This window comes from Narcine bancroftii, chromosome 4 (assembly GCF_036971445.1).
Source record: "Narcine bancroftii isolate sNarBan1 chromosome 4, sNarBan1.hap1, whole genome shotgun sequence".
NCBI lineage: Eukaryota > Metazoa > Chordata > Chondrichthyes > Torpediniformes > Narcinidae > Narcine > Narcine bancroftii.
In genome coordinates this window covers 211,595,777-211,619,036 of record NC_091472.1, presented here as the reverse complement: position 1 = coordinate 211,619,036, position 23,260 = coordinate 211,595,777, and the positions used below count along the sequence as shown (strand labels likewise).

The 23,260-nt window shown below is 45.2% G+C and overlaps 1 protein-coding gene across 1 annotated transcript in view; it reads left to right on the top strand.

The window, feature by feature from the left end:
* LOC138761530 (disintegrin and metalloproteinase domain-containing protein 23-like) overlaps window positions 1-21,674 on the top strand; it is a 209,179-nt gene extending 187,505 nt beyond the window's left edge. Inside the window, exon 24 of the mRNA XM_069933814.1 lies at window positions 21,393-21,674. Coding sequence (XP_069789915.1) covers window positions 21,393-21,508 — 116 coding nt within the window. The 3' untranslated portion in view covers window positions 21,509-21,674. The remainder of the gene's footprint in view (window positions 1-21,392) is intronic.
* The last annotated feature ends 1,586 nt before the right edge of the window (window positions 21,675-23,260 follow it).

Genomic DNA, 23,260 nt, shown 5'->3' with positions numbered 1-23,260 from the left:
CCATGAATCTTAAGGCTATGTCCCCTATGTCTCACCTACCAAACAACTTTCCTGCCTCTATCCCTTTAAAGTGTACGTTTTCAGAAGATCCCCTCTCATTCTTCTGAATTCAAGGGCAGTATAGTCCCAGGTGGCTTAATTTCTCCTCGCAGGCTCACCCCGTCATCTCCAGAATCAACTGGGTGACCCTCCTATGCAGTGCTTCCAAACTAGTACATCTTCCTCAAGAAAGGAGCCCAGAACTGCACACGGTTCTCCAAGTCCAGCCTCACCAAGACCTTGTATAGTTGCAGCAGAACCTTCCTGCTCCAGAATTCAATCCCTGCAGCGATGAAGGGCCATGTTCCCTTTGCCCTTTTGATATCCTGCTGCACCTGCAAACCAACCTTTTGCGATACATGCACAAGCCCTCCCTTCTGTGCAACAGCATGCTGCAATAATTCACCATTTAAGTAACAATGTAATCTGATATTTTATTTTTCCTTCAAACATTTAAACTTAAATTTTTTAATTTTTTTTAAAATATATAACTTCATATTTATTTACATTGCCCTCTATCTCACCCGCTCATTTAACCTAGCTCTATCCCTCTGCTGACTCTGCACAATGTCCTTTTCCACTCAATTAGCAAACCTAGATACTCTACATTGGGTTCCCTCTTCCAAATCGTTGATGTACAGCGGTGGTTCTCAACTTTTTTCTTTCCATTCACATACCACTTTAAGTAATCCCTATCCCGAGGTGCTCTGTGATTAATGAGAGATTGCTTAAGCTGGTCTGTTAACATTTAAATAAATAGAGGTGTGCAGGCAATGCCAGTTTAGCATCTGTGGCGCACCAGGTCCTGTTAACGGTGCGGATCAGTGGCACTGAGGCAGATGGCAGCAGAAGCTCAAGGTGAGTGCACCAGCCAGCGAAACAGGTCTTCTCCCCTTTTACTTGCCACTTGGACACATGAGCTCCTCCCCCGCCCATTCGAATTTCACTCCAAAATCAGTTCATTCCCATTCTCATCCTAAACCGCCAACAGTGGCCCCAGTTGGCTGACTGCAGCTGTGCTGCTGTGAGATTTGGGATTGTACTCACGTTGTAAAAGTGAAGGACCCATTATTGTCATGTAATACTACATGTAGAATGTAACACGCATGAAATTCTTTAACTGTTGCCTACCATAAAGCAGTCCAGCGCCCCTCACAGAAACCTACAGCATCCAGTTTTCCTAGGTGGTCTCCCCTCCAATTACTAACCAGCCCTGAGCCTGCTTGGTTTCCGAGATCCCAGACATATTCAGGCTTTGGTGCAGTTGACGTTGTGATTGAGGCTCTCCAGTGTTGGTCTGGAATTGGACGCTGGCTTGTGTGGTTATGGTGTCACTCATCATGAGCCAGAGCAGAAAGCTATTTCACCACGACTCAAACTGGCTGAGAAGTATACCTTGTGCATTCCCTAATGCCATCACCCCCCACCCCACTGGATACATGAGATCCTCCCCCGCCCATTCGAATTTCACTCCAAAATCAGACTGCTGATTTTTTATATATATATAAGAATATGGTGGCTGTTTCGGTGTATTCAGGTCATCACAAGACAGGGCAGGGGGAACTGACAAACATCACCCTTCGAAGCAGAAGGCAAATACTAAGGTCATTTTCATTCCATTTTCCACACTCTTGCTGCATCTCATTTCCTGTTGATCAGTATGAGTGAAGAACTTCGCAGTTACGTTAACCTAGTTCTGGGGACTTTTTCTGCCATCTGCCTGTTCTCCCCAGTCTCTAACCCTCTTTTTATGGTCAACTTATGGAATCAGGTTCTGTGGTCATAAATCAAACCTTTGCCCATTTGTCTCCTGAAAGTTTTTTTTTCCCCTCTCCCCTTCTTAAATTGCAAGAGTTCAGGAAACCAATTTTCCATCGCGTTTTTCTGTGTCATTTAGAGGATTGAAAATTGTTTGAAGTGATCTGCATTTATATAAGAACAATTAATCTTCTTTTAATCTTTTGACTTGCAGCATTGATCTGTTGATGGTTACTTTAAAGTATCCCTTTTTCCCTCTATACAGTGAGCTTGGCCACTAACAGGCTGATAGGTGCAGTGGCAGGGACCATTCTGGCCCTGGGGGTGATATTTGGAGGAACGGGGTGGGGAATGGAGTAAGCATCATTCTTGGTCTCAGTCATCCGTATTGGTGCCAGTGTGTGCGCGTGCTCGCGCGAGGTACCCGTGTAAACCCGAGGCCTCTGTGTGTTTCGTCGTATTTGGCTTTTTGGTGCTGTGATTCAATGTCATGTGATTGGCCCATGTCTGTGTCATGTGATCTTGCTTGTGTGGTGTCAAAACCCTCTCCTGTCTGGGACATGTGGGGCATGAGAGAGGGGGAGAGTGAGAGAGAGAAAAGAAAAGCTAATAGGGTAAGGCCACAGAAGTGTAGAAGCATGGTATTTGAGTCAGTTATCTGACCGAGTCCTGGCTAACAGGATGCACAGTCCCAAATCCTCCTTGCTAGGCCCTGAATCTCGCAATGGAAGGACCTCCTGAGCCCACCTTGAGTCCAGCAGGCAGGGCGGGGTGTTGACAGGCTGTGGACACCGGCCTGAACTTGACTGGGGAGAAATTCTATGCAGATTGAGGGAGTGGAGGGGCAAAGGATGGGGTTATCTTGAGCCCAATGGCAGGAGTTAGGCTGAGCAGCGTTGCAGAGATCAGGGGCTTTGTGCCTGCTCATATGGCACCCATTGAACGTCACTGAAACCAAAACTCACCAGGAGCAGGATCCAATGAAGCAATAAAGAAAATAGGGGTGGAATCAATGTATCAACCACTGACTAATTACCGCTGATACAATCAGGTTCAACCAATTGACTGTGAATGAGAGTAAAGCACTTGGGTGATTCGGCTGGTCGTCATCTTCGATTGGCACGAGAACATTCGTTCACCCCCCACCAAACGCACATGGCTATCGTTTCTACTGAAGGGTCTATTCCGACAGCACATACCCCCGTTGGTCAACGCACCTCAACGCACAAGTGAGGGACGGAATCAACGAGGGTTTGTGGCTCGTCGGGTTGTTAGTCATCGCGCTGCCTCTGGCTGGGAGGTGGGAGCTGTGTTGGACTGGCGGGCTGGTGAAAAGCATTCCCCCAACTTGTAAGAGGCGCCGTCCACCCTGCTGACAGTGAGTCGGTTTTGGAGTGTTTGGGATTGACACTCTTGTGAATACTCCAGCCTTAATTCTGTTCTAAAGTGTTATCTGACACTCTTTATTGCATTAGCTTGTGTAGTTTAAATGTGGACAATCTAATTTAATAATATAAAAGACTATTGGACACCCTGGGGAAAATATGCACAGGTTATATAAATGTATTTTAAAGGGAAAAGTATGGTCTGGCTATTTTTATATATTAAGAGCAGAAAACATCATCTGTTGAAAGCTCATGATTTTTTTTGGCCTCTTCCATAAACTTCTCGTGTCCTTTCAGCCTTCCTACTCCCATTTTACCCTCTCTCATTCTCCCTGTCTTGCTCCAACCTGCTTCTTTTCTCTTTTTCCCCGGCACTGAGGGAAATGTTACTAGCTGGGCATATACGTCGCTGCCCCAGTTACTTGTGGGTGCCTTTAGTTAAACACAGTCTTTGTCCACGAGCTCCCTGTTATAGAGCTAACTTAATCCTTTGATCTCTTTTATGCCGTAGATTGGAAGCAAGGACTTTATTTTAGATGTGTGTTTTGCATGGTGCAGTGTTTAACAGTGAAATGATGAAAGTTTGATGTTCAAGCATTTCCGATGAGCGTAAATACAAATTGTTTTCCCTCAAGTGTGACCTCAGTGGTTGGTTCTCATTCTGTTTCTTCCCATGATCCTTTGTCGCAGGTCCTAGTGCCACTAATCTTATAATAGGGTCCATCGCAGGGGCCATCCTGGTGGCTGCTATTGTCCTTGGGGGGACAGGATGGGGTTTTAAGTAAGCAATTTGCCGCATGTCTTATCTTCTCTAGCTATGGCACCACTTTCTGCTTCCAACACCAAGTTTTGAGGTCCTGCTGCGAGATCTAAGAAAGCAAAACCATAATTCTGACTGAAAGTTTGATCATTGACGAGAAAGGGAGTGGTGGTGCATTCCTTTTCAGCTAAAAATCGCTTGCTTCTCTGGAATAATTAAAAATTATGGCAGTTTGTAAGAGAGAAGCGCCCTTTATCCATCAGATGGTCTGCAGCAGAACCACAGATGATTGGACCGGCCTAGCTCAGCTTAGTGCATGTTTGATTTCCATTTCTGTCCGTTCTACGACCTTCATCACTGTGCAAAGTGCGATCGATGCTTTGATCACTAGTTAACTGTGGGAAGGAGTGAACCCTGGTTGCTTTGAGCATCTGCACTACCCGAATGATTTCAAAAAAGGCCCTTCCCCCCACCATTGGTATTTGCAACAAGATTGATGTTCAGTTTGATTCTCTGCACTGAGCTGTTATTATTGAATACTTCGTCACAGAAGAAGTGCATTTTGATAGGTCTGTGGCTAACGGTAAGATACTTAACAGTGTGGAGATCAGATGGACCTTGGAGTCGGAATCCACAGGTCTCTCAAGGTGGCTGCGCAGGTTGATAGGACAGTTAAGAAGGCCTGCAGTACGCTGGGTTCCATTAATCAAGGGTTTTAGTTCAGGGGTCATGAGGTCATGCTGCAACTCTACAAATCTCTGGTGAGGCCGCACTTGGAATGTTGTGTTCAGTTCTGCTCACCTCATTACAGGAAGGGTGTGAAACCCATGGAGAAGGGTGCAGGGGAGATTTGCCTGGACTGGACAATGAGTCTTACAAGGCAAGGTTAGCCAAGCTGGACTTTTCTCTTTGGAGCAAAGAAGGATGAGGGGAGACTTGCTGGATGACGACAAGATTAGGAGAGGGGCATAGGAAAGGTGGATAGTCACCATTCTACCCCCCCCCCCCCACCCAGGCTGGAGTAACAAGGACATCTATACAAAGTGAAGGGAGGGAAGTTTAGGAGAGACGTCAGGGGTAAGTTTTTTGCGCAGTTGTGTGGGCCTGGCATGCATTGTCGGGGGTGGTGGTGAAGACTGGAACCATTGAGGCATTTAAGAGACTCTTAGACAGACACATGGATGAAAGAAAAATAGAGGGTTACGGGGTAGGGAGGGGATAGTACTTTTTAATTTTTAAATATTTTTTATTGATTTTAATAGAGAACTTATCCAAACAAAAAGGGTACAGTTCAATAAGATGATATGGACCGTCACATAAACTAGACGTTCTATATATCACTAACATACAAAAATTGTAAATCAATTGGTAATTGCTATTCTAAATAGTTTATACCTTTTTTCCAAATAAAACCTCTAATAATATAAAAAAGGGGAAAGAAGAAAATAGTAGAGGAGAAAATCTCAACCCCTTTACCTAACCACATTACTAGATGTGATATATGACTGGGTTTAAAAAGACAAATGAAGATAAAATCTATATATAATATAAGGAACGTGGAAAAGATACAAGTCGGACAATTTAAATACATTGGAGTAAAATTATAAAATAAGATAGTGAGTCATAAATGACTCCCATAACTTCTGGAATCTTGTATCAGAATTATTAATTGAATAATTAATCTTTTCCACGTTCAATCAAGGCATGAGGTCACACAACCACTGGTCGTGAGTAGGTGGGGCAGCATCTTTCCATTTAAGTAAAATTACACATCTCACCAAAAGAGAGGAAAAGGACTCTGAACCAGAGATAACAAAGGATCATTCTCTCCCATTATACCAAAGAGGGCCACCAAAGGATTTGGTGTTAAATCCATATTAAAAATTTTTGAACCGGACAAGTCCAGCACATACAAATTAATGACGCTTCTCTGCTCTTACACCTGTCACAGCAGTGAGATGTATCGGAATAAACCGATACAATTTAGCTGTAGACAAATGTGCTCTATGTTCCACTTTGGATTGTAATAGACAATGTCGAGCACATAGCGAAGAGCTCTTAACTAACTTAAGAATTGTGTCTCAATCCACATCCAATAGAGTCAAATTTAAATCCTGTTCCCAAGCATTTTTATTTTAACTAACAAAGTCTGATTTAAACACAACAATTTATCTTAAATAATAGATATTAAACCTTTACGAGGAGGCATTAAGCTAAAAAAAAACCTCATCTACAAAATTTGACTCACTCTTGGAAAATTAGAAACTTGTGATTCAAGAAAATGCCGGATTTGCAAATAGTTAAAGAATTGAGATTTGAGCAGATTCAATTTAATCTGTTCAAATGATGCAAAATATCCATCAATGAACAGATCCTTAAAACTTCAAATGCCCCCTTTGGAAAAATATTGCCATGGAAATAAGTGATTGGATACGATAGGGCTTGAGAGAAAAAAATTATGAAATGCAAAATGTTACCTAAACTGTGCTCAAATTCTCATAGAATATTTAACAATTATATTATGTATTAACTTAGTTGAGAATAGAAGTGAAGAGCCCAGAAACTTGTTATTGAAGGTTTTATTTTTTATATATAGTTCAGCACAACATTGTGGGCTGAAGGGCCTATCCTGTGCAGTTGAAAATAATGATGCTCTCTTTGGTCACTGACCTTCTGGGTTTAATATAGTCATAAATTTTAAATGACTTTCTGCTTAGGAGAATTACTCAAGCAACTCATTGCATTCATGCAGACCCTCAAGTTACTCTCCGTTAGAAAGTTTTTTTTTAAAAATGGTCAATGTATTTAAGTCTTGGGGTGAGGTTGCCCTGAAGTGAGTCCGGAACTCAGCCGAGGTTTACAAGGGGACTGTAAACTTTTAACTCTAGTATACGAGGGCAGCCCGGTTAGCGCAACACTATTTCAGTGCCAGCAAGCTAGGTTCAACTCTGGCGCTGTCAGTAAGGAGCTTGGTCCTTCTCCCCGTGTCTGCGTGGGTTTCCCTCCGGGCTCTCCAGTTTCCTCCCACCCTGTCAACTGGGCGGCACGGACTCTTGGGGTGGGAGAGCCCAATACCGTGCGGCATTTCTAAAAACATTTGTTCATGGTATTTGGTGTCAGCACCTTCCAAGACTGAGGACATCCTATAATGTTTGCAACCACATGAGTAGGCTTGAGTTGGATGGTGGGGAGTGAGCAGCAATGGGAAGGTTGGGGATTTTAAAGTTCGACAAAAAAATACACTAATATTGACAAGCAGGCGTCACATATTAGGAGAGAAAAATTGGTGTACGTGGTTCATTCAGGAGTCGGACAGAAGAAACTATATTTTGGCGGGGAATGGAGTGGACAGCATGAAGCAAAGACTGGAGTTGTTCGTTAAGTGTTCAGTCAGTGAGGGTGCACTTAAATGCGGCCTAAACAGCATGAGGAGATCTTGAAGGGGGATTGGTTGTGGGGGTGGGGGGGGAAGAACAAACTCCAGTGGTCAGGCAACATTAGTGGAAGGAAATGGAGTGGACAGTCCAGTTCCAAACCATGATCTAGGACTGAGAAGGGAGATGGGCAGCACTAAAGAGGCATATCGAGGAATGGTGAAGGAGTGAGCGAGTGGGAGGGGTGGTCCCTGTGACTTTGATGAGGGCTATTTCAGGGCTGTGGCTGGAACAGGAACCTGCAAAAATAAAACTGATCATCCCAAGGGAGATCGGAAGAGTAGATAACCAACAGCTTCTATGTCGCTGGATGTCAGCAAGCAGAGTAAATGGAGGCTTTGAGGGCTTCCGTGATTACTTCGAACATGACAGCACAATACAGGCCCTTCGGCCCACAATGTGCCAACCTACAAGTTACCCGTCCCTCCCTCATATTCATAACCCTCCATTACATCCATGTGCCTATTTAAGAGTCATTTACATCTCCCTATTGTACCAGCCTCCACCACTCAATGCATTCCAAGTCCTCACCACACTTATTTTTTCAAACTTTATTTTAAAATTTTCAAGAAAAAAATTATACAAAGTCCATAATATAAAAATGAAAAACTACAACTAACCCACCCTCAGCAAACCCTGCAAGGAAAGCATACAAAAAACATCATAAAAGAAACACGTACAACAACTTAAGATAGATATACTAAACCCATACATTTCAAATATGGCAACCACATCTTAATCGAAAAGTCATAATTATCAGGCAGATTTAATGTTATTTTCTCCATATAAACACAATACCTCAACTCCTTATTGCCAACGAGTTACATTTATCTCAGCCTCACCTTTCACTGAAATTGCCACACATTTACAGGCTACAGCCAATGCTAGACAAAGAAAGGCTGTCTGAAACTTGTCCAAACCCAAATCACTAAATAGGACAGTACAACCCAACAAAAAAAATTTTGGATCTAATAAAAATGTAATCTTAAACAATTTTTGAAGAAACTCCCTAACTTTTTGCCAAAATGGTTGAACCTTATCATAAAGCTAAACTGAGTGTAAAAATGTTCCAAAACATAATCCACATCTAAAACACACTTCTGAATTACTAAATCCATATTTTTTCAATTTCTAAGGGGTCAAATACAACTGATGCAAAAAATTATAATTAACCATACTATATCTTACATTAAGCAATTTAGTCATACCATCAAAACACATAGTCTCCCAATCGGCCTGATTAATATCGCAAATTAAGTCATTTTCCCATTTAATCCTACATTTATCTAAATTTATTTTATCCATAGTATCTTGCAACAATGCATACATCTCAGAAATAAAACCCTTATTTAATGAATGAGAAATCAAAAACTCAAATTTCGTTAACTTAGGAATTTTCATTTCTCTTACAAAATTATCTTTCACTAATGCTCACTAATAGTCCTCGCTTGGTCAACTGCTTCTCAGATGACATTATTTCTTCCTATAATGAAGCAACCAGAAAGAAACACGAGACCCTTAAGTGGGGTCTGACCAGCATTAAGAATCCTGCCATCTCTGGCTCCGGCGTACTCCGGCTTCAGGTTTGACCTTCCAAAGTCACACAAATCCAGAGTGAACTCCATCTGCCACTTAAGTGTCCTGTTATAAACCTAGGAGTGAACTCTCCAAACCGTGGGGCCAGCGTAGTGGCTAGCACAACAGTATTGCAGCGCTGGTGACCAGGGTTTGAATCCGGCACTGTCTGTACTCCCTGTGCCTATGTGGGTTTCCTCTGGGTGCTCTGTTCCCTCCCACCCTTCAAAGCGTGCTGAGGATGTTGGTTAGTTGGGCACATTTGGGCGGCACAGGCTCATGGACCAGAGGGACCTGTTACCATGCTGTATGTCTAAATGTAAAGCCTCTCACAGTGGAGCAAGATCTTGGAGTGATGGCAGAGACTCAATTTCCTTCCAAATCACAACACATTTCCTCAGTATTGCTTGTACAAGAGTCGCTGAAATTTATCTGAACACCATTTAAACAGACCCTCCCCTGGGTTACAAATGACTCACTTACAGACACCCTACACAATTCAGTAGGGTGACAGACACACAAAGATATGTTCCTGGGAATGGTATAACTCGTTTACTCTCTTTCCAGTTTGAGCGATCACTCGTTCTTGGGTTTTTTTTTGCTTTTGATGCCACTTAACTTCACTTCCGTGGTTGTACATTTTCCCAAATCAAGTTGATATCTTCAACATGGACAAAATCGGGTTATGGATGTCCGCAAAAACAGAGCCCATTCATTATCTGGGGAAAGCTCATGCTCTCTTTTATTTTATTCCGATTCTTCCTGCCAAAACAGAGACAGACATTGACCGGGTTATGACTGGGCATGCTGTGACCTAAGTCAGAAGTTTTTTTTAAAATTTTACTTAGTATAAATTCAATAATATAGTAATTTAATAACCCTACAAAATGATATAATAAATTTTTAATTTTCTCCCCAACCCCCCTTCCCCCAAAATAAAAGAAAATGAAAGGACATCTTCTAAATCTGTATTAGTAACATATATAGTATTTAATGGCTATTTTTTATAATTACTAACTGGGAGGGGTGGGCAAGGTGTATATGGTTCCCAAATTTTATACAAATTATCAGTTTGGTTCCTTAACCATATATAACTATATAATAATTACAGTACAGAAATAGGCCATCTTGGCCCCTCGAGTCTGCACCAATTTAAGTGATCTCCACTAGTGCCATATAACCACTTACAGCACAGAACAGGCCAGTTCAGCCCTACCAGTCCATACCGTAACAAATCCCCACCCTCCTAGTCCCACTGACCAGCACCCGGTCCATACCCCTCCAGTCCTCTCCTATCCATGTAACTATCTAGTCTTTCCTTAAATGTAACCAATGATCCTGCCTTGACCACGTCTGTCGGAAGCTCATTCCACATCCCTAACACCCTTTGCGTAAAGAAATTTCCCCTCATGTTCCCCTTATAATTTTCCCCCTTCAATCTTAAACCATGCCCTCTAGTTTGAATCTCCCCCACTCTTAATTGAAAAAGCCTATCCACGTTTATTCTGTCTGTCCCTTTTAAAATCTTAAACACCTCTATCAAGTCTCCTCTCAATCTTCTACGCTCCAGAGAAAAAAGCCCTAGTCTGCACAACCTTTCCCTGTAACTCAAACCTTGAAATCCTGTCAACATTCTCGTGAACCTTCTCTGCACTCTCTCTATTTTGTTTATATCTTTCCTATAATTTGGTGACCAAAACTGTACACAGTACTCCAAATTTGTCCTCACCAATGCCTTGTCCCACCTACCTGCTCCCTGCCCATAACTCTCCAATGCCCTCACATCCATGCACTCATCCAACCTCCTCTTAAATTACAAAATTGATCCTGCTGCAAACACCTCTTCCGGAAGGTCATTCCACTCAGCCACCACTCTGAGTCAAGAAGCTCCCTCTAATATTACTTCTAAAGTTTTGCCCCCCAACCCTTAACTTATGATCCCTCATTCCAATCTCACCTACCCTCAAGGGGAAGAGCCTATTTACATCTACTCTATCTACCCCCATCATAATTTTATATACCCCTATCAAATCCCTTCTCAACCTTCTACGCTCCAATTAATAAAGACCCAGTTTACTCAATCTTTCTTTGTATTCTAGATACTGCAATCCAGGCAACATTTTAGTAAATCTTCTCTGCACTCTCTCTAGCTTATTGATATCCTTCCTATAATTTTGAGACCAGAACTGCGCACAATATTCCAAACGTGGCCTCACCAATGCCTGAACAGTTTCAACATCACCTCCCAACCCCTATATTCTATGCTATGATTTATAAAGGCAAGCACACCAAAAGCCTTCTTCACCACCCTATTGACATGAGAATCCACTTTTAAAGAACGATGAACCATTATTCCAAAATCTACAAGTAATTTTTTCTAAAGGTATACAATTTTGCATTTCAATCTGCCATCTGTCTATTTTTACCAAATTCTCCATTTTCCACGTTACCGCTAGTCATTTCTTTGCTGTCACTATGGCAATATTTAAACACTTTTCTTAATATTTATCCAATTTCAATTTTATATCTTCATATATATTGCCAAGTAAAAATATTCTTGGATCTTTTTGTACCTTTGTCTTCATAATTTGTCCTGACAATACACTCAAATTGTTCCACATTCACATAGGCCCATACTGAATGTTTAAAAAGACTATTTCCTACATTATTCGGATAATTAGAATTAAGTCAATTCAGTTTATGTGGAGTATAATATAATTGATGGAGTAAATTATATTGAGCCATTTGGTATCTACCATTAACTGTATTTCTAACACTCTCGACACAATTTTGACTGTATTTCCTCTTGGATTTGTATATTTAAATCTTTCTCCCATGCAATTTTGATTGATATAAATCTTTTACTTTTACCTCCTTGTAATTTTATATACATAATTAGTGATAAATTTCTTGATAATAAGAGTGCACACCGTGCGTGACAGAAACCCATGTAACACTTCACCCACTCAGCTCCGCTCAGCTCACCTGACTGTGTGGGTCTGTTGTCTGTACGGGATGTCCACAGGCCAAGGGCCACTCAGGATGAAGAGGAAGCATACACAAGGTTCCAGAAGCAGAAGTCAGGAAGGGCTCAAGCAAGTTAGAAAGTAACCAGGAAGGAACTCAAGAAGGTATTTAGATGAGCCAGAACAAGATGCATTGTGGAGTAGGATTTAACAGGTTAGTACAGCATTGCGGGCCCAATGGCCTGTACTGTGCTGCAGTGTTCTCTGAGCACAATGTCCAGTTTTGTGTTTAAGGACATGGACTCATGGCGCTGTTGATTCCTCGGATGAATGGATAGTCCATGAAGGAAAAAGGGAACGGAATGATCCTATACTCTGTGAATTTCAGGAAGAAAATGAGTGTGGGGGGGGGGGGGTGGGGGAGCGAACTTACTCTGGGGTGTAAAATGCGTATTCTCAAGAAACGAGCTCAACCACATGACTGAGGTGAGGAGTAATTTCATCCATCAGGTTGCCCTGCCAGAGAAGATGTTTGGCCTTCAAGGATGGAGCATTCAAAATTATTTAAATGTCAGAGCCGGGTTGAGGGAAAGAATTGCCATCACCTGCATCTGTTGCAGGGTTGTGGAGAGGACGGGCTCAGGTACTGGAGTTGAACAGCACGGAAACAGGCCCTTCAGCCCAATTCATCCATGCTGACCAAGTTGCTTTCCTGAGCTGGTCATATTTATCTGCACTTGGGCCACATCCCTCAGCCCTTTCCTGACCTTGCATCTATCCAAACATATTTTAAACATTGCAATTGAACCCTATTTCCACCCCTTCCTCTGGAAGCTTCTTCTGCATCCCCACCACCCTCTGTGTGAAAATGTTGCCCTCATATCTCCCTTAAATCTTTCAAATCTTCCCTCCCCCCCCCTCCCCACCTTCAATCTTCAAGACTCCACTGGCCTGGGGAAAAGACTGGGTATTCACACTATCACTATCCATTATATAAATGATCACCCCTCAACCTCCTACAATCTCAACAAAAAATACCAGGTCTCAATTCTTTCCTTTTAACGCAAACCTTCCAGTCCCTTCCACATACTTGTGAATCTTTTCTGCACCCTTTTCCAGGTGTCCTTCAGCTGAGAGACCAGATGACCTCCAAATGTGGTCTCACCAACACCTTGTACAGTTGTAATACGTCTCGTCAAGCCCCTTCGTCACCAATCTGTTTACCCGTTGCCAACGGCAAGGAACCTGTGCCCTTAGGTCTCTTCTTAAGGCTCCGCCATTTACTGTTGTAAATAGTGCCTTAGTTTGGCTTACTGACGTGCAACACTCTGCATTTCTCCAGTTAAATTCCTTGGCTCACTTTCTCATTTGATCCAGATCCTATTACAATGGGTGGCACAGTTGGCGTAGTTCGTGCAATGCTGTTACAACACCAGCGATCGGGTCCGGGGTCCAAAGCCCATGCTGTCTGTAAGGAGGTTGTACATTCTCCCCGGGGACTCCAGTTTCCTCCCACCATTTGAAAAATGTACCAGGGGGTTGTAGGTCAATTGAGTGTTATTGGGCAGCCCAGTGGAAAGGGCCTGTTACCGCGCTGTATGTCTAAATCTTGACTAACCTCCCTCCCTCTCCACTGCACCACCAATTTTAGTTAACCTCAAACTTAATCAATGTAGATGTTGAAAAAAAAAATAGACCTCCACCGAGACTGATTGTAACCAAACAGTGGGATGGTGCAAAAGATGAGAGGGTTCAGAACAGGTTCACAAGGATGATTCCGGGAACGAGGAGGGTTTGACAGATCTTGGCCTGCACTAGCTGAATTCCGGAGAATGAGGAGGAGATCTCATTGAAACATTTTGAACATTGAAAGGCCAGGACAGAGTAGATGCGGAAAGGTTGTTCCTCACGGTGGGAGAGTCTAGGACAAGAGGGCACAAGTTCAGGATTGTAGGGCGGCCACTTAGAACAGAGATGCGGAGGAATTTCTTCAGCCAGAGGGTGGTGAATCTGTGGAATTTGTTGCCACAGGTGATTGTGGAGGCCGGGTCATTGGGGGCATTTAAGACTTTTAGTCAGGGCATCAAAGGTTATGGGGAGAAGGCCGGGTGGTGGGGCTGGGGGTGGGGGAATTGATCAAATGGCAGGGCAGACTCAATGGGCTGAATGGCCTACCTCTGCTCCTGAATCTCCCACCCCTGGTACATTTTGAATGGTGGGAGGAAACTGGACCCCCCCCCCCCCAGGGAAAACCCACGCAGGCATAGGGAGACCACTACGGGCCAAGAAATTATCTTTTTCATCTCTGCCCCAGTGGTCAGTCCTTTATTTTGAATCTATGATGCCTGCTTCATGATAGAACAAGGAACACTTCCATCCATGTCCCCATCTAAGAGTCTCTTAAATGCCGCCGATGTTTCAGTCTCCACCCCCGTCCCCGACAATGCATTCCAGACCCCAACAATTCTCTGTGTAAAAAAAAACACACTCAACAAGTTTCTAAGTACAATGTACATTTACACCAGAATTTTTCTTGCTGCAGCCAAATACTTTGTAAAAATAAACTACAGAACAACTAAAAATAAGACATACTAAATACTTAAATATCCACAATAAAAACAGAAAAATAAATATTGATTGTGATCTTAGTTGGAAACAGTCCTTTGCTGGTGTTCGAGCATGATGGCCCTTGGGCTCCTGGACCATCTGCCCGAAGGCAGCGGTGAGAAGAGGTGGTGACCAGGGTGATGGGGGTCCTTTGTGATGTTGTCTTCCTTCTTGAGGTAGTGCCTCACATGGATGCATTTGGTGGATGGGAGGTTACAGTCTGTAATGGTCTTTCTGCATTCCTGGGCAGCTGAACTCCCAAGCTGGGCTCTGATGCAAATGGTGATATGTTCTACCATGCATCTGTGGAGATTTGAGAGGGTGTCCAACGGTGTGCAGTAGCAAACTTGGTGTGCTTTCTTTGCAGTTTGGCTCAATGTACTGGCTCCAGAAGAGATCTTCTGATGTAGACTCCTGGGAACTTGAAGGAGCTAACACTCTCCACCTCCCTCCCATTGTGTGATCCCTCAATCTCCCCTTCCTCAGATCAATAGGAAGTTCCTTGCTCTCGGTGACAATGAAAGCAAGGTGGTTGTTCATAGAATGAACCAGAAAGGACAGATGCCCTTTGGCATAACTCATCCATGCTAAACAAGGTGCCTATCTAAGTACATGCTGATTTCCTGCAGTTAACCCATATCCCTCCAAACCCTACCTCTCCCTGTACTTGACCAAATATCTTTAAAATGTCATTGTACTTGCCTCCACTACTTCCTCTGGCAACTTCCTCCATGAACCCCTGAGTCTCTGTGGAAAAACATGCTCGTCAGACTTCCTTTAAACCAGTGGTTTTCAACCTTGTTATTTCCACTCACATCCCACTTTAAGTATTCCCTATGCCATCGATGTTCTGTGATTAGTAAGGGATTGCTTAAGGTGGGATGTGAGTGGGAAGGGAAGGTTTGAAAACCACTGTTTTAATCATCCCTCATTGACTCGTTATATGCACGGTTTCAGAACTCCAAAGGAAATAGGCCAATGACCATTTTTCTCAAGCCAAATATTTCAGTAACAATTGGGTCTAGAGCAGTCGTTCTCAACCTTCCCTTCCCACCCACATCCCATCTTAAGCAATCCCTTACTAATCACAGAGCACCAATGACACAGGGATGACTAAAAGTGGGATGTGAGTGGGAAGAAAAGGGTTGATAACCACTGGTTTAAACCTCTCCCCTCTCATTTTAAACTGTCCTCTAGTTTCAGACTTCTTTACCCTGATAAAAAGATTATCTACACTGACCTCCCCCCGCCCCGTAATTTTATAAATCCCTCCTTCGTTCAAGGAAAACAGACCTAGCCTATCCAGTCACCTTATGACCAAAGCCTTCCAATCCAAAGTTCAAGATTCAATTTAATGTCATGTAATGAAACAGGATCATGTTACGCGAATTTTACCTGCTGTAAGGCAGACAGATTTGCCATTCCTCCGCGGCCACACATAGTCCAAACCATCGGCCACCCGAGCTCTCGATCCAAGCTTCCAATATGCCCTCGGCACCCTCTTACGTCCCGGTTCTGATACCTGGTTACCCTTCCGGCCAATCTCCAGCAGACCGCCGCCCCGGTGCGAGCCCACAGCCTCCGTGGGTTCCTCATCTCGAGACGACAGCACCCTGTGTGGTTCCTTCAGCCAGGGAAGGTGCTTGGAAATGCTGCCAGCACCCTCTCCTGCTTAATCGCACTGTTACTCCAATACATTGACCCAAACAGCATGCAAGACTCAAATGGTTCTAAGCAACCCAGTCGGGGGTGGTCAACACCACATCTGACTCTGGAACTAAGAGCACAAATTTGTGCGCAGGCTCATTGATTGACTCCAGCCTTCTCAGCCTTGTTGGCTGGGTTTTGGATTGAGATTCCGTCTGTGGAATGAGTTGCGCCCCAAGCCCTGTTGTGTTCTCTCAACCAGTGAGTTTTCCCTTCTCTTACCCGCGCGTCAATGGACTCCTGCTGTATCTTGGAGGCTCTGTGGCTGTCAGAGTGCACAAAGTTGATGGATGGGAAGAAATTTAATATAAAACAGTCATTCCGTACTTCTTTTGCATATAGCATAAAAATTGGCCTATTCGGCCCATCAAATCGATGCTGGCTCACAAACTACAACTCCCTGCCGACTTTTTAAGTTCCTTTGTCAAGTTATACCTTGTGCAGTGAGAAAGAGTACAATTGCAGAGAAGAGATTCCCAATGAAAAGAAGGATGAATTAGCACCAAACGAGGGCCATATGATATTGGGAGGTTGGTGGTCCGCAAGGAAGACATTGTCTTAAGCTTGTTGTTGCTTGATCTCACCCTTTTGGGCCTTCTCCCCAAGGATGGAAAATCGAGGGTGACAGGTTCTGCAGGGTGTAGGCAGCAGGAGATGGAGTACACAGACGGGAGGACAAACTGCGTTATGTTCTGAGCTGCTTTCAGATCTTGAGCAGAGCAGCTCCTGTACGGTGCGGCGATACATCCTGCAAAAATGAACACCTGCAGACAAGAGCGGCATGCAGAGCTCGTGTTTACAGCACCAGGGACAGGGGTTCAAATCCTGCGCTGTCTGTCAGTAGTTTGTGCGTTCTCCCTGTGTCTGCCTGGGTTTACCTCCTGGTGCTCTGGTTTCCTCCCGCTGTTCGAAATGTACGGGGTTGGTAGGTTAGTTGGGTGTAATTGGGCGGCACAGGTTCGTGGACCAGAAGGGCCTGTTACCATGCTGCATGTCTACATTTTAAAAATTAAAGATTTAAGTAGACATTTGTGCACGTAATTGCCCAACACATCAACGTACTTGATTTAGGTCAGGTCATTGAAGATGTTTAGTCCAAAGAACTGGAAGCTCTTTGCTCTTTCTACTTGAGTACCATTCATGGACAGAGGTGTGGTCTCTACTCACCCCCTGAAGCGAATGGATCTCCCAATGACCTGTGCCCATCAATTCACCCTGATTCCTCGCCACCCAGCAGCAATTTACAGCGGCCAGTTCATCTGCCGCAGTCACAGGGACAAAGGCAAACTTCCTTCAGGGAGAACCCGAGGTCGGGATTGAACCAGGAACGTCCTCTTTTTCTCTTTCTCTCCCTCCCCATTCTCTCTCCTTTGTCTCTCGCTCCCCATTCTCTCTCCCTCCCCATCATCTCTCTCTCCTTTATTTCTCTCCCTCCAATTTCTCTCTCCCCCTCCTCAGTCCCTTTTCCTCTCCTTTGTTTCTCTCCCTCCCCATTCTCTTTCTTTCCTTTCTTTCTCTCCCTCCCCATTCTTTCTCCTTTCTTTCTCTCTCCACCTTTGTTTCTCTCCCTCCCCTTCTCTCTCCCTCCCCATTCTCTTTCTTTCCTCCTTTCTTTCCCTCCCCTTTCTCTCTCCTTTGTTTCTCTCCCACCCCATTCTCTCTCTCCCTCCCCTTTGTTTCTCTCCCTCCCCATTCTCTCTCTCCCTCCCCATTCTCTCTCTCCCTCCCCATTCTCTCTCTCCCTCCCCATTTCTCTCCTTTCTCTCCCTCTTTTCTCTCTACCTCCCCATTCTCTCTCTCTCTCTCCTTTCTTTTTCTCTTCCCCCTTGTTTCTTTCCTTCCCCTTTCTCTCCCTCCCCTCCTCCTCTCCTCAATCTGTCTCTCCTCTTGTTCCCAGATCTGGTCACTGAGCCAATCAGAGAATCTTGAAGATGTTCTGTTGTACGACTTTCCTTATTCCAAAGACCTCCAGGGCTGACTTGCAGAGAGCCTGATGAAGTGGGTGTCAACAGCAACCATGACACTCATCTCTCATCCTCTGTTTAGTCATTGCTGGTGCCGTTTATCATGGATGCAAGCATTTACAGACCTCTGAAACGAAATAGAGGACCACAGTGTGATCAAGAAGCAGCACTCAGAAAGAGTTCAGTCAGGAAAACCCAGAAATAATGAAATAAAATCTTCATTCAGAACCAAAATTGGAAGAACTTTTCCAGCAAGGAGGTGCAAAAGGAAAGCAGATGTTTTCCAAATGGAAGAAAATGCATTTTGTAATGTTTGGATTGATTCAGATAGAACTTGTTGGAAACGTTTCAGGGATGTAGGTTAATTGGGTGTAAATTGGGCAGCATGGACTCGTAGGCCAAAATGGCTATATATATTTTTTTTTTAAACACCAGATTTCTTCACCAAAGGTTCCAATTTGGTCCATCGATTCCATTCCTCTAATAATTTCTTGACAGTTAATCTCCCCACCTTCTCACTAAACCCCCATCCCCCCCCAAATTCTACTGCTTATCTTCACACCATGGGGGCAATGTACAAAGGTCATTTAACTGACCAACCCATGCATCATTGGGATGTGGAGGCCATGTGGTCACAGGGAGAACTCACAGGCGCCACACAAACCACCACAGGTCAGGATCAGAACCAGTCATTGGAGCTACAGGGCTGCTGGTTGACTAAGTGGAACAGGAGCTGTTTAACTGTCAAATAGCCCCTTGTTCCTCTTTCAGTGTTTAATCCAGAACTAAGTGCACAAATGAAGACCATTCTCACAGTGCAAGAAGTTTTCTCTAGCACCCTGGCCAATCGTGAAAGGACAGTGGTCCTGGTTGTATCCCTTCTGGGGATAGTTGGTGAATGAAGTCACCTGCAGTGGTGGAACAACCAACCAATTTTCCCTTGCAACCGTGTCTGTCTGTCCCACGTCGGACTTGTCAGCCACAAATGAGCCTGCAGCTGATGTGGACATTACCCCTCCATTAACCTTCATCCGCGAAGCCAAGCCAAAGGATATATCAGTACAATGCACCAATGCATCGGAAATTCCTAATTGCCAATGCCACACAGGTGTGCCAGAAAAACCAACTACAATGGAATAAATTCCCACCACAAGGCTAAATGCAGTCGCAGTTGGTACAAGGAGTGGTGTTTCAGTAGTGGAGACAGATCTTTGCCTGATGGCCCTGGGGTGGTATAGGGTTAGGGTAGTATGGGGAGGTACAAGAGCTCCATAGCCATTGGATAAAATATGTTCTTACCACCAAGAAGCATTGGACTTCAGCTTCTGCGCTTTCTGCCTGAATTGTATGCTAGCACCTTATTGTCCGCAGAGTTCACAATCTCTGGTGTCTTATTTCAGTGCTTCTCACTTGTTAGATCAACAGCCTCTCGAGGTTTTGCTTTGCATGCCTTTTCTGATGGGCACCGGGCATGCTTTGGGGGCAAAGAGAAAACAGTCATAGGTTGAGGTGCCTGAGCATGAGGCCTTGCTTATATGCCCCACATAAAGCCAGAGTTTGGGGAGGTTGATGCATCCCTCTCTTCATTGCTTTGTGATGTCTTGCTGGTTTTTTTTTAAGTTTTATTTCCTCTCACTCTTTCTCCTCCACCACCTCCTCCTCCTCTTCTTCCCCAGGAGAATGGATGGCCAGAGTCAGTGTTAAGCTTTCCAACAGGAGGGAGGTGGGGAACTAGGAGCCTCTCACTGGTTCTGGGAATCAAGGTCTAAAGGTCACGGCTTGTCCATTCTCTAGGGGGGGGGGTGGGCCACCATCGGTGTGGTGTGTCAGTGTATTATGCTTCAAGGGTGTGCTTGTCTTCCCCAGTCATCCTTCTGTCTAAAGTAAGGGGTAGAACCAAGCAAAGGTGATGACTGGCTATTTCCAAAGTCAGAAGCTGTTGGATCATTCCCAACGTGGTTTTCTGCTCTGATTGGGAGAACAGAGAGTGAAGGAGGGAAACCTACTAAATTCCACAAGCACAAATGGATCTAATTTCAAATCTTGACCCAGTCATTTGGTCTCCAGACTTGTTGCTTCCTGCCTGTCTTTGGTCACTTTAAGTAAATGTCACACTGGCTCAATTCATCCATATAACAATTACAGCTCAGAAACAGGCCAACTTGGCCTTTCTAGGCCATGCCGAACACTTTCTCTCACCTCATCCCACTGATCGACTATCTACCCGTAACCTTCCATTTCCCTTCCTGTCCGTATACATATCCAACTTCTCCTTAAGTGCTGATATCGAGCCTGCCTCCACCACATTGTCAGAAGTTGTGTCCCCCTCCCCACCATGTTTACTTTAAATTTTATTCCCCCCCCCACCGCCAACTCGTGTCCCTCTTGTTTGTACCTCCCCATTAACTTGGGATAGACAGGCTGGAAATTTTACTTTACATCGAGCCTAATTGGATTAAGCCAGGCTCCCACAGCATCTCATGCTGGAAATGACCGGTGGGGATACCTAGCAGAGCGCTCCTCCCCGTGTCAGCCAGCGTACACTAGGACTGAAGCAGTTTATGGCCCTTCAGCCTCCAGGCGTTGGGTTATAACTGAGGCACAACTGCCTGGCGAGTGGAAAGGCACCCCAGAGGGAGATGGGGGGAGGGAGTTAATCCTCTGGCCCCAACTTCCCAGGAACCCCCAGCAGAGGCCCCAGGCAACAGTTGAGGTACCACCTCTAACCTTCATGTTTCAAGGGGAAGTAAAAAAAAATACATGCCCCCTCCCCCCTGAAGCAACAACCATAAGAAAGTGGCAGAGGAACTCGGCAATATCCTTGGAAAGCAGTAGAGAGTCGGTGTTTTGGGCCTAGAAGCCTTCACTGTACCTGATGAAGAGTATCTATTGCTTTACATTAATCCACCACTCCCTTTTCACTGTTGCTTCAGTTTCCCAGACTTCCTGTTTACCTTTCCTAGCGTGTTCGATCATTCTGTGGACGCCGTAAAGTTGCTATCCAACACCAGTTTTTCCCTCCTTGTACCTCCTGTGACCATTGAAAAGGGCTTTAATGAAGGATTGACTGCACGCTGAAGACAGTGCACTGGAATGGAAGTGTCCGTGTCCTTACTAATGTTGTTTCTCTTTCCCCCACTGCTTCCTCCATCGCCTGCACCCGGCCTTCTCCCCCACACCCGACTGCCCTTTGTAAGAAGTGTCACGAAGAGGAGATATGATGCTAACCAAGCCGGGGCAATATGAAAGGGAGGCCAAGCGCCAACACCCGGACTCCGCTCCTGTGGATTCTGGGCCCAATCGCTTTGCATAAATTGTCATTGGCTTGTCACGCAGGGGAAACAGCAAGGGGACGCCGATCCAGTGCGACCGGCATGACGCGGTCTCATCACTCGTGCTCCACTTGAGGCGGGGGGAGGAGGAAGCGAACAATCTCTCACTCTACTCCCCCCACCACCTGACCGCCCCTCACTGCCACCCCCAGAAAGTGATGGGGGGGGGGGGATGGGGGGGGGGGGATGGGGGGTGGGGGAGGAGAGGCGCTCCAAGGACATCCTTGGTCCATGCAAAGCTGGGTGAAATTGGACTTGCCCCTCATCTCTGCCGAGGCACCGAGGACACTGGTGCCCACCGCTCACCATTACCCAGGATCCCGCAGCGCATGAGGTTTTTCTTGCCTTTTTAATTTTGTTTCCTAGAGCAGGCGCATGGTGCTCTCCCGTCCTACTGCCTCCACACCACCCCCAACCCCGAAGGTACCTGCATGGAAGTGGAACAAATAATATCACAATTTTTTACAAAACAAAAGGACTAATGGGGAAGGAGATGATATTGCAGTACCTCCCGGATGGATTGCAGTACCTCCCGGATGGACTGCAGTACCTTTCGATGGATGCCTTCACAGCACTTTTCTATTGCCATGGATGTTTAAATGGTCACCGTCTCCATTCAATCTCAGGTCCATTTTCTCAGCAGTGTATGAACGGCAGCAGACTTGTGTTTCGCGCTACCCGGGGCGGCCACGGAACGCTTAACGGAAACAAAGCCGGTGGTAAAGAGCAGATCTCACTGCAGCCTCGGTGTGTCGGTGTATTCCAGGTGTTGCCTTATGATGATGGGTCATTATTTCCAGGTGAATGCGCCCCCCCCCCCCCTTGACCTTGTGCTCAAAAGCCGCACATTAGCTTGGGCGTCACTGAATTTCCACGACCTCGCAGAGTTGAAGGAGCGTCCTTGGGAGAGGTTCGTCCTTCCTCCTTAGTTAGGGGGGCGGGGGGAATGATCGACCAAATGCCCACTGATGCAGGTCGCCAGATCATTTCAGGTTTGTGGAACCGAAGCAAGAACACGGCAAACGCGATCTGCTCATCTCGGGGAGGGGAAAAAGGATTCGCTTGCACCGTGCACGGCGCTGGCTCCAAATCAAGCAGGATGACAAGAAAAGTGTGTGAACGAATCCCTCTTTTATTCTGCGCTGCAACCTTCGTGCTTCCGTCAGCCGGCTTGGAAGGCTCGGTGCATAGGGTTTCCATCGCACTGGACTGTGCCAGTGGAAGAGCGGCCATTCAATTTGGAAATGCAGCGGCTCCCAAAGCAATGGACAATGCAGATCGGGGTGTGTGAGTGGGAGTAAATGCCTCACCTGGTTCAATTCAAATGCCTCACCTGGCAAATTCTCCATCTGAGCAACACCGAAGTTGGGATGCGGCTGTGTGCGTGGTGCGTAAGTGCGGGGCTTCAAGCACTTTATTGGATTAAACCATGCTCTGGGTCTCGTACGCAGCGGCATTGTGCTGGCAAAGCACCCCAACTCTCTTCCTGGGTCCACTGTAATCACGGCAGATGCGATCCCCTTGCTGGCTTTCGGTCGAACCGCAGGCAGAGAAGGTGTCGGCTCCGGGCACCGCAGCGGGTCGGTGAGAGTCACCCTCGTGAACGGCTCCATGTGACCTTTCCCTTTCTCGCCTTCCACCAAAGGGCCAGAAATGCGACAACTTAGACCCTCTGTGTGGAAAATAAATTATGGTTTAAGGACTGCGGAATATCTTTTAGGAAAAAAAAATCC